Source organism: Podospora pseudoanserina, chromosome 2 (genome assembly GCF_035222485.1).
Source record: "Podospora pseudoanserina strain CBS 124.78 chromosome 2, whole genome shotgun sequence".
Classification (NCBI taxonomy): domain Eukaryota; kingdom Fungi; phylum Ascomycota; class Sordariomycetes; order Sordariales; family Podosporaceae; genus Podospora; species Podospora pseudoanserina.
In genome coordinates, this window is record NC_085921.1 from 2,296,742 (window position 1) to 2,310,854 (window position 14,113).

A 14,113-nucleotide genomic window follows, 5' to 3' on the forward strand; every position below is an offset into this window, starting at 1 on the left:
TGATTACACAGCACAGTAGACACAATGAACACACGCCATCACAGACAGGTCTTGTCTCTGCTGCATATGGACTTTTGACAAGCAAAGCAAGTGTATTGTCACAAAGTACATATGTCTTCTAAATCGATCAGGCGATATCAATGATCACGGGATCCCCGGGAATTTCAACTTACTTACCCGTGTGGGCGTCCTTCAGATGACTGCATACTTGCAGATATAATGCCAAGAGGCCGGTAGCCAGCCAACACTCAACATTTACCTGAACAAATGGTGTTGAGGGATGACAGATGGATGTCGGCTACGGAGCATCGCGGAAGTCCAATGTCTACCGAGGATCCCGTTGCTCGCCACCTTTTGCAGGATTCGTGCAAGGTAGCCCCAAGTCTGCCAGACCATTGTTCATCTCACGATGCCAGCTACACATACGAGCCTCAAGATTCCCTACGCTGCTGGCTGGCATATTTTTAAGCCTCCTAAGTAATCTTTGAGCCAAGAACCATTGTAGTTGTGTCTGTGGACCCCCACTTACACAACCAAAAGAGGAAAGATTCTTATAAGCGGTACGGAGAATAGTGTATGAGCACCACATTGGAACACACTCCCACACATCTATCTAGTTACCCAAGAACTGATCGGCGAATCGGTACCCAGAGTGCCAAAGGTCCCAAATATTGACTTTGAAGCCTGAATACACTGCAGGGACACGTCTAGTGGCACCTTGAGGCATATGCATGGAGCAGACATGCACCCCATGACCCACATGAAATGTAGTATGATTCTGCAACTAGACACACAATGTTCCGTGTCATCCAATATACAAGCTATATATCCAGTAGTCCATCTGACTATTTACTTGACGTCTATTCATCTTTAGGAATAACTACATCCTCCGCATCTTGTATGAATGGCATTCTAGGTCATCAAGAGTGTTGCTGGCCTGCCAAGACGCACCATGCAGCTATCCGAGTAGATCCAATCGAGTCCGACGTCATGGTGCTTATCGGAACCAGCTCCACAACCGCTCTGTTCTCCGTACCTGAATTCTAGCTTCGGTTCATCCATTTCACCCACGCGCTCAGCTATACCACGGCCAATCCATTGGCAGCTGCTGTTGACAATGCGCATGCGATCAATTTCTCTCTCTCCAGAACCTTGCTGAGGATCTATCAGCTGCCTTCCGATTTATACCCCAAACCAACATGGAAAACGACCGAGATCACGATCTGCCGCCGGCGGCAAGCAACCGAAATGGCTTTTATAGTCTCCAAGGAAACCACAGCAGCGTCAGCGTTTTCGAGGATGTTGAGATGGCGCACGATGAGGTGAGTGGAACAGTGCACAATCTAAGCCTGTGGCAGTGGTACTAACCACACACATAGCTCTACTCGGGGCCGATGGCTGAATCGTTACCCACGAGTGTCTCTGCCTTTCATCACCGCCGCTCACGAGCCGATTCCACAGCAAGCTTCTCATTCTGGCAGGAAGAAGATGAACTGAATGACCCCCTTGCGATAGAGGAGCGGCGCATCGGGGATCTGGACGAGCTCCCGTTCGACGACGAACTCGACGAGGAACAGGACTCTACCGACCTCGAACGAACCGCCGAGGAAAACGATTACGTCCTCCATCGGCGCGCATCCACGCAATCCCGAGGGGACTCTGTGCACAGTATGTTGCTACGTAGGGACAGTGGCACATCGGCAGGGAGTGGATATGGGTCGAATCGACACAGTCAAAAGGCGCATATTCAGAATGAGGACCTCTACATTGCGATCGCGGGGTTCAGAACCAGTAAAATCGGCTATGCTCTGTACCTTTTGATATGTGTATTCACGTTGGGGGTAGGGTGGCTAATCTTCTACTGGTCGCCAAAGTGGCGAGTCAAGCTGATTGGGAGGTCCGCGCTCCTCAGGGAATGCAAGTGGGTGGTGGTGGAAAACTCGTGGAACGAGATGACCGCGGTGGATGTGGTATCGAAGGAGTATGGGAGGACGCTTTCGACAGTTTTTGGGTCGCCTTCCAAGTTCACTTCGTACCTCCTGGATGACGATCCAGATCCAATTCTTCCGGAACTAAGGTACATAGACTATCGCCACATTCGCTTCTTCTTCCACCCTGTGCGCGACAAGTTTCTCATCTGCAATGGCTGGAAGGATCCCCTCTGGACAGATGTCCAAGACGTTCGCAATGGTATCGACAGCGACGAGCAGGTCAGCCGTCGCACTGTCTTTGGGAAAAACGATATCAATATCGAAAAGAAGACTATTGGCCAGCTCCTCGTGAAGGAAGTAGGTTTTCCCCCACATATGTGAATTCGATGAAAGCCCGGTTGCTGACAAAGTTCAGGTCTTTCACCCGTTCTACGTGTTTCAAGTCGCCAGTCTTGTCCTATGGTCTCTGGACGAATACTACTACTACGCTTGCGCCATCTTCTTGATCTCGGCCATTTCTATCATACAGACTTTGATAGAAACACGGCAGACTGAGAGGAGACTTCGGGACATTTCTCGGTTTGAGTGTGATGTCAGAATCTGTCGACACGGCTTCTGTAAGTTACTCTCCTCTTTTGAGGTCAATGGGCACTTTTTGCGGTATTCTAGCGCAGCATCCTCTTGGCCACATGACCACAGACCATTTCTAGTCCGTGATAGCCGCTAATACAACCCCAGGGAACACAATCCTCTCAAGCGAACTAGTACCCGGTGACGTCTACGAAGTCAGCGACCCCAGGTTGACTCAGTTTCCTGCCGATAGCATCCTTCTAAGCGGTGACTGCATTGTCAACGAGAGCATGCTCACAGGAGAATCGATACCTGTAACCAAAACCCCAGCTACAAACGACACGCTTCAGAAGCTTGATTTGAATGCTCCAACACCAGTAGCCGAGGTGGCCAAACACACCCTGTTTTGCGGAACCAAGATCATCCGCGCTCGAAGGCCTCAGAATGAAGATGAACAAGCTGTTGCTCTTGCCATGGTTATCAAGACCGGCTTCAACACAACAAAGGGTGCCTTGGTTCGGTCAATGCTCTTCCCGAAGCCGTCTGGCTTCAAGTTCTACAGAGATTCCTTCCGGTACATTGGTGTGATGGCCATTGTGGCAGCTGTTGGTTTCTTGGCCAGTATCGTCAACTTCATTCACCTTGGCTTGGCGTGGCATGAAATCATCATTCGCGCCCTGGATCTGATCACGATTGTGGTTCCACCGGCGTTGCCGGCCACCTTGACTATTGGCACCACCTTTGCGGTGCGCCGGCTCAAGAGACAGAACATCTTTTGCACGAGCCCGCAGAGGGTCCAGGTTGGAGGAAAACTTGACATTATGTGCTTTGACAAGACTGGGACTTTGACAGAGGAGGGCCTTGACATCCTTGGTGTGCATCTCGTTTCTAGGGACACCAACAAGTTTATTGATTTGATTGAGAATCCTGATGATTTGGCGGTTGGTCATGACCAGCCCCCTGCTGTGGGGGGTAAGCCTGACACCAGGTCGACGGCGCTTTATACCATGGCAACTTGCCATGCGCTGAGGAAGATCGATGGCGAGATGCTCGGGGAGCCTCTTGAGCTAAAGATGTTTGAGTTTACAAAGTGGTCTTTCGAAGAGGGTGACCTGAGTGGTGGAAGAGGGGATGACGAGGAGCAAGGAACTCTGAAGCCTTCAATCGCTAGGCCGCCTCCGGACGCGAAAGCTGATGGCACTGGGGAGGCATCTTCTATCGAACTGGGTGTGCTCAAGTCGTTTGAGTTTGTGTCTCATCTTCGCCGGGCCAGTGTCATTGTCAAAGACTTTGGCAAGCCAAGCGGAGACATTTATGTCAAGGGTTCGCCTGAGTGTATGAGGGAGATTTGCAAGCCAGAGACATTCCCTGAGGACTATGACGAGGTCTTGGGGCAGTATACTCGCAAGGGGTACAGAGTCATCGCTTGTGCCTCGAGACATATCAAGAAGCTCAGCTGGGTCAAGGCTCAGAAGATGCACAGGCATGATGTCGAGTCGAACCTCGAGTTTGTCGGCTTCATCATTTTTGAGAACAAGCTCAAGCCTACCACGGCGGCGGTACTCAAGGAGCTTGGAGATTCTAATATCGGAACTGTCATGGTTACCGGCGACAACATCTTGACCGCCATCAGTGTGGCGAGGGAATCTGGCATGATCAGCGAGACGGCACATTGTTTCTATGCTCGGTTCGCAACAGGGCACACCAAAGACCCCAACGCCGAGTTACAGTGGGAGAGTATCGACAACCCCATCTACCGTCTCGATCCCCGAACCCTACTCCCACTACCGGCTCCTCCGGAAGGCGACGCCTCGCTACCATACGACATCTCTAACATGAGGAATTACTCCATCGCAGTCTCAGGCGATGTCTTCCGCTGGGTAGTCGACTACGCCCCAGCAGAAGTAATGCAGCGCATGCTCGTCACCGGCAAGGTCTTTGCGCGCATGTCGCCAGATGAGAAGCACGAGCTGGTCGACAAGCTTCAGAGCATCGACTACTCGTGCGGCTTCTGCGGCGACGGCGCCAACGACTGCGGCGCGCTCAAGGCAGCCGACGTTGGGATCTCCCTCTCGGAAGCGGAAGCCTCTGTCGCAGCCCCTTTCACCTCGCGCGTCTTTGACATCACGTGCGTCCCCAAAGTGATAAGGGAAGGCCGGGCCGCGTTGGTGACGTCGTTTGCCTGTTTCAAGTACATGAGTCTCTACTCGGCGATCCAGTTCACGACAGTCTCGTTCCTCTACGCGTCTGCTTCCAACCTGGGGGATTTTCAGTTTCTGTATATTGACCTGGCGTTGATCCTGCCGATAGCGGTGTTTATGGGGTGGTCGAAACCGTACCCGGTGCTGTGCAAGAAGAAGCCGATTGCGGATTTGGTGTCTAGGAAGGTGCTGACGCCGTTGATGTGCCACATGGTTGTTTGTGTCGGTATCCAAACGGTGGCGTTTGTGGGGGTGAGGGGGATGGAGGGGTTTATTGCGCCGACGACGCCAAAACCGGGGGAGAAGCCGGATGTGGAGAATAGCGAGGTGACGGGATTGTTTCTGGTTAGTTGCTGGCAGTATGTGCTTGCGGGGTGGGTGTTGAATGCTGGGAGGCCGTTTAGGGAGGGGGTGGGGAAGAATTGTGAGTATTATACATTCTTGAGGGAGATGAAAGGGGGTGGTGATGATGGCTGACAATGATGATAGGGCCTTTTTTGGTCACGATGGCGACTGCGTTGGGGTTGAATGGATTTATGGCTGTTGCGCCGCCGGAGTGGATTGGGTTTATGAGGTTGACGAGGACGAGTTGGGAATACAAGGTTTTGTTTGTTTTTGGGTTGGGGGCGGGGGTGTATTTGGGGTTGGCGTGGGTGGGAGAGCATTATGTTTTTCAGAGGTTGGCGGGGTGGGTTGGGCGGGTCAAGGGGTGGCTGAGGGGGGGGGAGAAGGGGGGTAAGAGGAGGAAGGAGTACAAGGTTATTTTGGAGAAGATGAGATTTTGATGGGTGTAAGGGATGGAATGGGGTGGGCTGGTTGGACATTGGAAAATGGGGAGAGCTAGGTAGGGGATGGGTATGACTGTACGTGGATATGTAGGTTATGGATGGATAGACATGAGTCTTTTTGGCCTGGGCTGGCTGGCGTTGGTAAGGACTGGGCGGAAACGTGTGGCAAGAGATAGAGGATATACAGACTTGTAGTCAAGGTCTCGAGCGAAAGTTGAAATATGTTTGGGTTGTGATTGGGGTGGGTAGGTGGGTGTGATGTGTGTGTTTAACAAGTAGGGAAGATGTGTCTCGTTTTGACATGGCGGGTTTCTCCGAAAGTATTGAGAACCAGTGGGCTGTATAATCCTGCTACTTAGAGATTAACATAAAATACCAACTGAACAGCAAACAATGTGACTGTTAAACTGATTTAATTTGGTATCTCCTTCCTCTCTTGCTCTTGGCTTCCTCCTCGGCCTGTTGTCCGTCCGTCTAGTTGGGTCTGCGTTATTGCTACTTTGGCGCCTGACCATGTATGTACATTTATTTCTCTTCACCACCTCGTCGTTTTCATATCCTCGATGCGAGTCGTTTAGTGATCCCAGGGGTGCTTCCAGCCGAGAAGGACAGGTCCTGTTCTTCTTGTGAGTAACACTGTTCTGGCTCGAGGGGTAGAGCTGAGAAAGACATACCGTCCTCCTTCGCCTTGTAAAAGATCCAGAACCACATGGAAGCTCCCAGGCCGGTGGCGGTATAGCGGTAGAGGGGCCGGATGGGGGGGCCGGCGAGTTGGGAGCGGGGGAGGGCTCGGGAGAAGCGGGCGAACATTTTTGGGTTTTTTTCTTTCTCTGCTGGATGGAGGAGATCAGGTACTGAAGGAGACAAAGCAATTGAATAGAGAGGGACAAACTCACGCTGGCTGGTGGCAGACGGGGAAAGAAATGGGTGGGTTGGTAGGTGTGTCGCGATGGAGCTTCTCGAGCTGGCTGGCTGTGTCGTCGTTGCGCCGATTGCTTGCCCTCTCAGAGACCAGGGTTGGGGTACGTACTCTGTATCTGCCGTCATTGGGTGTGGGTGCCTGAAGAACGAGGCAGAAACAGCCAAGAAATGGTTCCAGCCCAGCAAGGTGCGTCTGTCATTTCTTGGCAGGCATCGGCAGCGCGCGCTCTCGGCTTAATCTTGGTCTCTTGCCCGTTTCTTTGCTTTCTTACAACCTCCTCTTCTTCGTCACACTTTTAGAAAGCAGCGAATTGAGAGGATAAGAGTATTTCGGCAGCAAAGCTTGCAGAAACTGGATCAAACGTACCACTCTGGATTGACAAACGGCCTTGCGAAGCAATCCAGACGTCAGCAATTCCATCAGCGACAGTCAACTGTTTCACTGTCAGTTCAACAAACGAAAGCCTTATCCAGAAACAGCCGATAAGATATTCTTCGTCCGACAACCGCCATCAAACACGAACAAAACAGTTACAACGGCGCGATGAGCGCCTCCGAGTCGCAGGAGGCTGCGGGGAGGCCGCAATCTCCCCGCAGCTTTGCCGTTGCGCACCAGAGGCCGAGAAGCAGCTTTGTCGGGTGCTCCAAGATTGCCGACTACGAGGTGTTGGGGAAACTGGGCGAGGGTACCTTTGGGTAGGTGGTGGTTCTTTTGCCTTCCCATCTTGGCCGTGTCCGAAGCTGACATTGTTGCCCTACACAGAGAGGTTTACCGCGCGAGATCGAGAAAGACTGGTGCTTTGGTTGCGCTCAAGAAGATCATCATGCATAACGAAAAGGATGGCTTTCCGATTACGGCATTGAGAGAAATCAAGCTGCTCAAGCTACTGTCGCATCCAAACATCCTCCGGCTGGAGGATATGGCAGTGGAACACCCGCCCAGGAGTGGTGAGTTGATGCTATCTGTCGAGGAGGTTCCAGGACATGCATGATTAACAGGCGCCCTTTGCCAGCGGACAAACGAAAGCGACCCATCATGTACATGGTCACGCCCTACATGGACCATGACCTGTCGGGCTTGCTCGACAACCCCTCGGTGACATTGACCGAGCCGCAAATCAAGTGCTACATGCAGCAACTGCTCCAGGGCCTGGAGTATCTACACGCCAATCGCATTTTGCACAGAGATATGAAGGCTGCTAACCTGTTGATCAACAACAAGGGCATTCTTCAGATTGCTGATTTCGGTCTTGCGAGACACTACGAGGGCAAGACACCACAGCCTGGTCACGGCGGTGGGGAAGGAACGCGTGACTACACTGCTTTGGTGGTCACGCGCTGGTACCGCCCGCCCGAGTTGTTGATGCATCTCAAGCGATACACCACATCGATTGACTTGTGGGGAGTTGGGTAGGCAGCCTGTGGTCGGTTCTTTGTTGCAAGGGATCATGCTGACAATGTCCCTAGGTGTGTTTTTGGCGAGATGCTAGTTGGCAAGCCCATTCTCACCGGTGAATCTGATGGGCACCAGTTGGAGTTGATATGGGACCTCTGCGGTACGCCCACCATCGAGACAATGCCTGGGTTGAAAGACTTGCCTGGAGCCGAAGCGATGTCACCCAAGCCGCGACAAGGTAACCTGGGGCAAAGGTTCAGAGAATACGGCTCGGGTGCCATCTCGTTACTTCGAGAGCTTCTCAAGCTGGACTGGAGGAGCAGAATCAATGCTCATGACGCCCTACAGCACCCTTACTTCCGCAACCCCCCATATCCCGCCAAGCCAGAAGAACTGCCGTCTTTCGAAGAAAGTCACGAATATGATCGTAAGAAGTACCATGAGAAAAGAACCGTGTTGCCTCCAGCGCCCAGGGGCGGTACCGTGGGCCGCGGTCCCAACAATGACGGCGATGGCTACAGGAACAGCGGTGGCCCCGGCGGAAGAGGCTATCCTCGGAACAACAACAACCGCAATTTTGGTGGTCCGGCCCCGGCACCAGACGAGCGAGTGCCCGCTTGGCACAGAGACACCAGGCTTCCACCGCGCCCACCTCCACCTGCGGACTATGGCAACGGTCGTGATCGAGCTCCTCGTGGAGGTGGCGGAGGAAATCGTCAGGACGTCGATACGTATATCCCCAGTTATGATAGGGACGCTCCAAGACGAGACGATCGGCGGAGGGACGACAGACGAGACCGCGGAGGCCCAGGGGACAGGAGGAGGGGGGATTATGATGACCGCACAAGGAGCAATCGCACGCGCAGCAGAAGTCGGTCACCTCTGCCGCCAAGAGACCGCGATAGGGACAGGGACAGGGACAGGGACAGAGATCGGCCACCTCGCGATGGTCCACCGCATCCTAGATAGGTTCAGGGTCGCAGAGGCCAGGAGCAGGGATACGGACGTAATCCCCGTCGGTAGGGAGGTGGGAATACCAAACGGGGCTCCAGGCGCTCGGGGGAGGATGAGCAACCCAGACCGGGGGCTGACGGTCATGAGCAGAGGCCTGAGGGGGTGTATTGGGTGACTCTACATCACGGGATGGATGTCAAAGCAATCCGGCACCAGTAGCAAACAGGAGGCGAATCCCATTGTACAGTCCTGATAGACCTATTCCGTCGATCGAAGCAGAGCCGCTAGCACCCTCACGATTGCGCCCGTCACGCTCGCCGTCACGCTCGCCGTCACGCTCGTTGTCACTCAACTCATGCAATCGACAATTGCTCGTCCAAGCAAGCGGCCGAAGCCGATCTTTTGCTTCTGGTGATTCTTCGGATCCGGAGCTGCCTGCAGACCCACCACGTAGACAATCTCTTCTTTCTCGGGTCGTTCAACCTGAGGACGTAGTTGAGCAAGCACCCGAGACAGCTGAGCAGCCATCCGAGGACGCAGCGGAGAGACCACGGCAGCGTGTTAAATTACCGCCTTTGCCATCACCGCTCGGATCGTCGGTCGAAAGACTTCTTGGGCTGAGAACAGCCATTGAGTCCTTGGATCTGAGTCTAGGAACAAGCAGGGCTCGGGCTGGCATAGCCAGGTCGAGGGTGCTGGCTGATGAGGACGGCTCGTCCGAAGTGGGTGACTCGCCCTCGTTCACATCAGCATCATCCGGGAGGCGGAATCGGGGGCTGTTTAGGGGGGTGGGTTGGAGACGCCGGCATAGTCAAGAAGAGATTGAGCGGGCAGCTAGGGTGTTGGGTGTGCCGGTGCCGGTGCCGGGGTCAAGGGGAAGCAGTAGAGGGGAGGGTTCTTCCGACTGATGGTGGGTGGGAGAGGTGCTCTACGTCGAGTTCGGGAGAGGTGGAGAGTACACGACCGTCGGTGGTGCCGCCGCGGAGAAGTGGGCAGAGAAGAAGTCGGAGGCCGGGTGATGGTTGGGAGGCGGATGATGAGTTGCGGAAGGGGTCGGGAGAGAGGTCGGAGGAGGAAATTGCCTGGTCGGTGGGGTCTGAGGAACGGCCGAGCACACTGCCGAGGGTTGGGTTTTGTGAGGGTGAGGGTGATGAGGATGGGGGTGGTGAGCAAGAAGGGAGTGGTGAAGAGGATGGTGGTGAGCAAGGAGAAAAGGGTGGTGATGATAAGAAGAGAAAGAGGTCGAGGTCTCCTGGCGGGTCTGAGAGGCAAGGCAAGAAGAGAAGGAGGGGGTCAAAACCACCGTCTGCTGAAGCGTCTGAGGAGTCAGAGGTTGACTTGAATGATAATCCATCTGCTGAAGCACCAGAGGAGCGGTCTGATGTCGAAATGGATGATGAGGAAGTTGATGATGAACCGGCTGAGGAGCAGGCCGAGTTTGAGATGGATGACGAGCAAACTGATGATGAATCCCCTGCTCAACCACAAGCCCCTCCTCAAGCTCAACCCCCTCCTCCACCTCAACCTCCTCCTCAACCAAGCCCTGTCACGAGACGATCAACAAGGAGCAGTACCGCACGGGAGCCTGGTTTCTATGCTGAGGTAAACACGAGCACTGAGCGTAAGAACAGTAGTAGAAATAATCACTGGCGCGGGAGATTCGGGTGATTAGGATATAGACACCCAGAAAAGCATGAATTTTGGTGTGGCTTGCAGCTGGCTTCTGGAATTTGGTCAGCAAGCGAGGAGTATTAGTAATGTGTAAAAGTCATGTTTGGAGAGGGTCTTAGATGCATTCTGAAAGTGTCTGCGTGTGGTTTCATCAGAGTAAGGTTCGAAAGAACGGAGAATTGCATACTTGTTTTCAGGTTGTGCAGCCATTTCAACATCGTGTTCAGTTGTGAATGTAACCTTGTGCGATACTGGTGCTGTTGATGTTATAGTGAATTCTCTCGCAAGTAGTTACGTCTCTGAATGACCATCCCCGGCCCCATCACGTCACATCAAAAACTCATCTTCTTCCATCCAAGTCAGAATCAAATTACTACTACGCTTTTAAAACCGAACCGCTGTATCAACCACCCCTCCTTCTAGTCCCTCACCCCATCATCAAACAACGAACCAAACCACCCTTCCGTCTCCCCCACCCTCTCACGGACCTCCTCCTCTTTGTCCTCTTCACTCTCACCCCCAGCCCCCTCCTCCTCATCCGCTTCATACTCCTTCTCCTTCTTAATCTCCTTACTTACTCTCCTTTTCTGTTCCAACATTGAAAAGGGCTTATCCCGAGTATACCCCCGCTTCTTCTTGTTCTTCTTATCCACATCCCCCTCATACGCTTTAATCTCCTCAGCTTCCTTTATCTTGTTTAATATACTTGTCAGTTCCGGCTCCGCTTCCTCGTCATTCTTGACAATAATCTCTTCCCTCCCCTTCTTCAACCTCTTCCTCGCGCTACTCCCCAATTTCTTCTTCGTGGCAGTAGTCTCACTCTCCACAGCAACATCCTCCCCCATTAAATACTTCAAATCATCACCCCCAAACCCCCCACCCTGAAACTCATTCTTCCCCTTGACCTTCTTCCTCTTCTGCTTCTTCTTGTTCCTCACCCCTTCCCCCTTTCCCCCACCAGCTTCGGTCCCAGCAATATCACTCTCCCTCTCATCCCAATCCCCCCTCTCCTTCCCACTCCCCTCCCCCTCAACCTCCTCAATAACCCCCAAATCCAACATCGCCAACCCAGCCTCGTCGACTCTCTCCTTCCACCCCATCCCCCGTCTCGTATCGCCATACATCGTCCCCACCACAAACGGCATACCCTTCCTCCTTTCAAACTCCCATTCCTCCCACCACCCATCCCACCTCCTCTTGTCCTCCGCCACCGTCAACTGTATCCTCCTCCTCAACCACCTCCAATCCACCCCCGTCCGACGACAAAAAGCCTGCTCCGTATCCAGCAGCACCGCCCGATGCGGCGCCAGAAAGCAGATAACTTCCCAAATCAACGCCGGGGCAAAATGCCTGTAGCCGATCGCCACAAAATAGTACAGCACCCTCAAGACAAGTAAAAACGGAGTGGCGACAAAGAGCAAAAGCCGGAGAAGATACCTCAGGATGGAGCCAACAAGGGAAAAGACGCCGAGGAGGTAGGAAATCACCTAGTATATGACGAGGAGGAGTGCAATCAGTCCAACAATCTTGTGCTACGCTGATGATTCGGACGAGGAAGAAGGGGAGACGAGGTTGGACGACGATTCCTCGTGGATCGTCTCTGTCAGTAACCCCTGAAACCGAGGTTTCTGAGGGCGTTGCTTGATGGAGGTGGCGGGGATCAAAAAGTTGGCTTGGTTGGAGGATGACATGACGGCTGTTGTGGCGCTGCTGTCCCAGGGGTCGTCGTCGGTTCCAAAGGATAGGGAGCTGGTGCTGTCGACCGAGCCGGGAGTAACGGGGAGGTCCATTTTTTGCTGTTTGTATGTCATGGCGCCTGGAGGTTTGTTGGGGGTGGCAGTCCGCTTAGGGGTGCTGGTGCTGGTGCTGGTGCTGGTGAGGGCTAGGAATTGTTCTGTGATGAACACTATGAGGGCGCCGGTTGTGAAGCCTATTACTGCTGCGTAGAGGAGCTGACGATAAAGTCAGTAGGAACCGTCACAGATGCATAAGGATCACGTACCAAGATGGGCAACGGCTTAAGCTCCAGAAAGATATGGATTACAATCCCGAACGGGGCTGTCGCCAAGTTGAAGACGGCTCTAGTAGGAGAGATGATGAAGAATGAAATCACACTCCAGATTGTCTGCAAACTCCAAATGGTGACAGTCTTGGTAATCAGCCAAGGCCAATACAAGGTACCGAAGATGGTCCTGAGCAGCGTGAGACTGGTTCTCTCGGAAACGGGGGCGGTGGTGCTGTTGACGAGAACAGTGAGAGGGTCCATAGTCGAGCTACCGCAGATATAAACGAGTGTCGGAGTTGTTGTTGTTGTTGTTGTTGTTGTTGTTGTTGTTGTGGTGGTGGTGGTGGTGGTGGTGGTGGTGGTGGTGGTGGTGGTGGTGGTGGTGGTGGTGGTGGGGGTGGTGGGTGAAATGCTACTGGATACTTCGCGGGGGCATCTTGACAGTGGAGGTGACGGGAGATGCAGTGTAAGCGGCTGCAGAGTGTTGAGGCAAGAGCGACTACTTCTCGGAGTCCATTGCTGGTGCCTTCTCAACAGCGACGGCGGGATGCAAATGCCATCCGAAAGTGCAGGCACGATGGGTGTCATGTGTAAGTGTGATGTCCAGAGCCTCCTTCCTTGGAAGTATGTAATCATGGGTGATGATGCACGACCGGCAGTGACGGGACAGGGGGGGCTCCTGGGCAGTGATGCAGGGGAGGGAGAATGCATTGTGGGGCAGGGCCAAGGTAACTTTTGAGACCCCGGTATTAGCATATCAATTGGAGCTTCACATCAAGGTTTATGAAGTGAACCTTGAATTCTTATTCTCACAACGACAGAACTGTTCTGAAACCTACTTATTCGAAGTAGGAAATTCATCTGAACATTTTCACTCTCAGTAGCTTAATCTTCTCAGCAAACTGAGATATATCAACTCTTCTCACCAGCGACTCAACCCGCACTCACAACCACCAGCAACATCACAACTCAACTTAACCAACCACCACCTATAACCACCATGACCGAAGCAATGGATCTCGACCCCCCTCCCCCCACCAGCACCACCTCCCTCCCCAAACCCCAAACCTCCAAGCCCCTCCTCACCACCCTAACCCTCCCCACACCCCCCTTCTCCTACGCCAACCTCACCCTTCTAACCCCCTCCCCCTCCACAACCCAGCAACAGCTCGACCCCCTCCTCCTGAAATCCTACCTAACCTCCGCTTTATCTCAATTCCTCGGCCAAACCGGTGCCGCCATCCCAATCGACATCCTCCAAGTCGGCCCTGCCTCCTCCTGGGTCCGCCTCCCCCGCCCCGACCTCGCCGCATTCACCGCAGCAATCGCCTCATTCAGCGGTCTAAACAACGGGAAAGAAAAACTGGTGCTCAGAGTAGAGGCAGCCGGGGATTTCCTCGGGGCTCTTGTCGACAGAGGGGAGGAACGTGAGATTTGGGGGAAGTGATTTCTCTTTTTGGGACATGTTTGTTTTGTTCACAAAAAAGTGGGACGGCATATGGAAAGGGCAGACAGAGAGGAAGAAAACATTTTTGCGGAAAAGGAATGGCAGAGGTTGCTGTTGGAGTTGATACCCAAGTTATAGAGGCGGCAAACAGGGCGGGATGTTTACGAGGGAGAAAACAGAAAACTGTTCTCGTTCCAAAAGATCTGAATTCGAATTTCTTTTTTCTTTC

At 53.2% G+C, this 14,113-nt stretch overlaps 6 protein-coding genes across 6 annotated transcripts; 4 read left to right on the forward strand and 2 right to left on the reverse strand.

The window, feature by feature from the left end:
• The first annotated feature begins 803 nt into the window (after positions 1-803).
• Positions 804-6,055, forward strand: QC764_205500 (uncharacterized protein). The gene is made up of 5 exons (XM_062944248.1): positions 804-1,322; positions 1,380-2,288; positions 2,347-2,548; positions 2,670-5,126; positions 5,192-6,055. The coding sequence occupies exons 1-5, from the start codon at positions 1,200-1,202 to the stop codon at positions 5,485-5,487; spliced, it is 3,987 nt and encodes a 1,328-aa protein (XP_062803058.1). The 5' UTR covers positions 804-1,199; the 3' UTR covers positions 5,488-6,055.
• Positions 5,840-6,505, reverse strand: QC764_205510 (uncharacterized protein). Its single transcript, XM_062944249.1, has 3 exons — positions 6,387-6,505; positions 6,165-6,323; positions 5,840-6,105 (listed from the first exon to the last, which is right to left on the reverse strand). The coding sequence occupies exons 2-3, from the start codon at positions 6,298-6,300 to the stop codon at positions 6,065-6,067; spliced, it is 177 nt and encodes a 58-aa protein (XP_062803059.1). The 5' UTR covers positions 6,301-6,323; positions 6,387-6,505; the 3' UTR covers positions 5,840-6,064.
• Positions 6,506-6,627: 122 nt separating this feature from the next.
• On the forward strand, positions 6,628-8,776 carry BUR1 (serine/threonine protein kinase, CMGC, CDC2/CDK subfamily; the record flags this gene model as incomplete). The annotated part of the gene is made up of 4 exons (XM_062944250.1): positions 6,628-7,107; positions 7,175-7,359; positions 7,425-7,821; positions 7,879-8,776. The coding sequence occupies exons 1-4, from the start codon at positions 6,956-6,958 to the stop codon at positions 8,774-8,776; spliced, it is 1,632 nt and encodes a 543-aa protein (XP_062803060.1). The 5' UTR covers positions 6,628-6,955.
• A 687-nt stretch (positions 8,777-9,463) lies between these two features.
• QC764_205525 (uncharacterized protein) lies at positions 9,464-10,429 on the forward strand (the record flags this gene model as incomplete). The annotated part of the gene is made up of 1 exon (XM_062944251.1): positions 9,464-10,429. One exon carries the CDS (start codon positions 9,464-9,466, stop codon positions 10,427-10,429), a length of 966 nt encoding a protein of 321 aa, XP_062803061.1.
• A 422-nt stretch (positions 10,430-10,851) lies between these two features.
• On the reverse strand, positions 10,852-13,025 carry QC764_0036340 (uncharacterized protein; the record flags this gene model as incomplete). The annotated part of the gene is made up of 4 exons (XM_062940246.1): positions 10,852-11,919; positions 12,001-12,384; positions 12,435-12,766; positions 12,800-13,025. 4 exons carry the CDS (start codon positions 13,023-13,025, stop codon positions 10,852-10,854), a joined length of 2,010 nt encoding a protein of 669 aa, XP_062803062.1.
• A 412-nt stretch (positions 13,026-13,437) lies between these two features.
• On the forward strand, positions 13,438-13,884 carry QC764_205530 (uncharacterized protein; the record flags this gene model as incomplete). Its single annotated transcript, XM_062944252.1, has 1 exon — positions 13,438-13,884. The coding sequence occupies one exon, from the start codon at positions 13,438-13,440 to the stop codon at positions 13,882-13,884; it is 447 nt and encodes a 148-aa protein (XP_062803063.1).
• Positions 13,885-14,113: the final 229 nt, after the last annotated feature.

Coding starts and splice junctions, on each gene's coding strand:
- QC764_205500 (XM_062944248.1), top strand. CDS start 1,200: ATGGAAAACGACCGAGATCACGATCTGCCGCCGGCGGCAAGCAACCGA. Junction 2,289..2,346: donor GCCAGCTCCTCGTGAAGGAA/GTAGGTTTTCCC, acceptor GACAAAGTTCAG/GTCTTTCACCCGTTCTACGT. Junction 5,127..5,191: donor GGAGGGGGTGGGGAAGAATT/GTGAGTATTATA, acceptor CAATGATGATAG/GGCCTTTTTTGGTCACGATG.
- QC764_205510 (XM_062944249.1), bottom strand. CDS start 6,300: ATGTTCGCCCGCTTCTCCCGAGCCCTCCCCCGCTCCCAACTCGCCGGC. Junction 6,106..6,164: donor TTACAAGGCGAAGGAGGACG/GTATGTCTTTCT, acceptor CAAGAAGAACAG/GACCTGTCCTTCTCGGCTGG.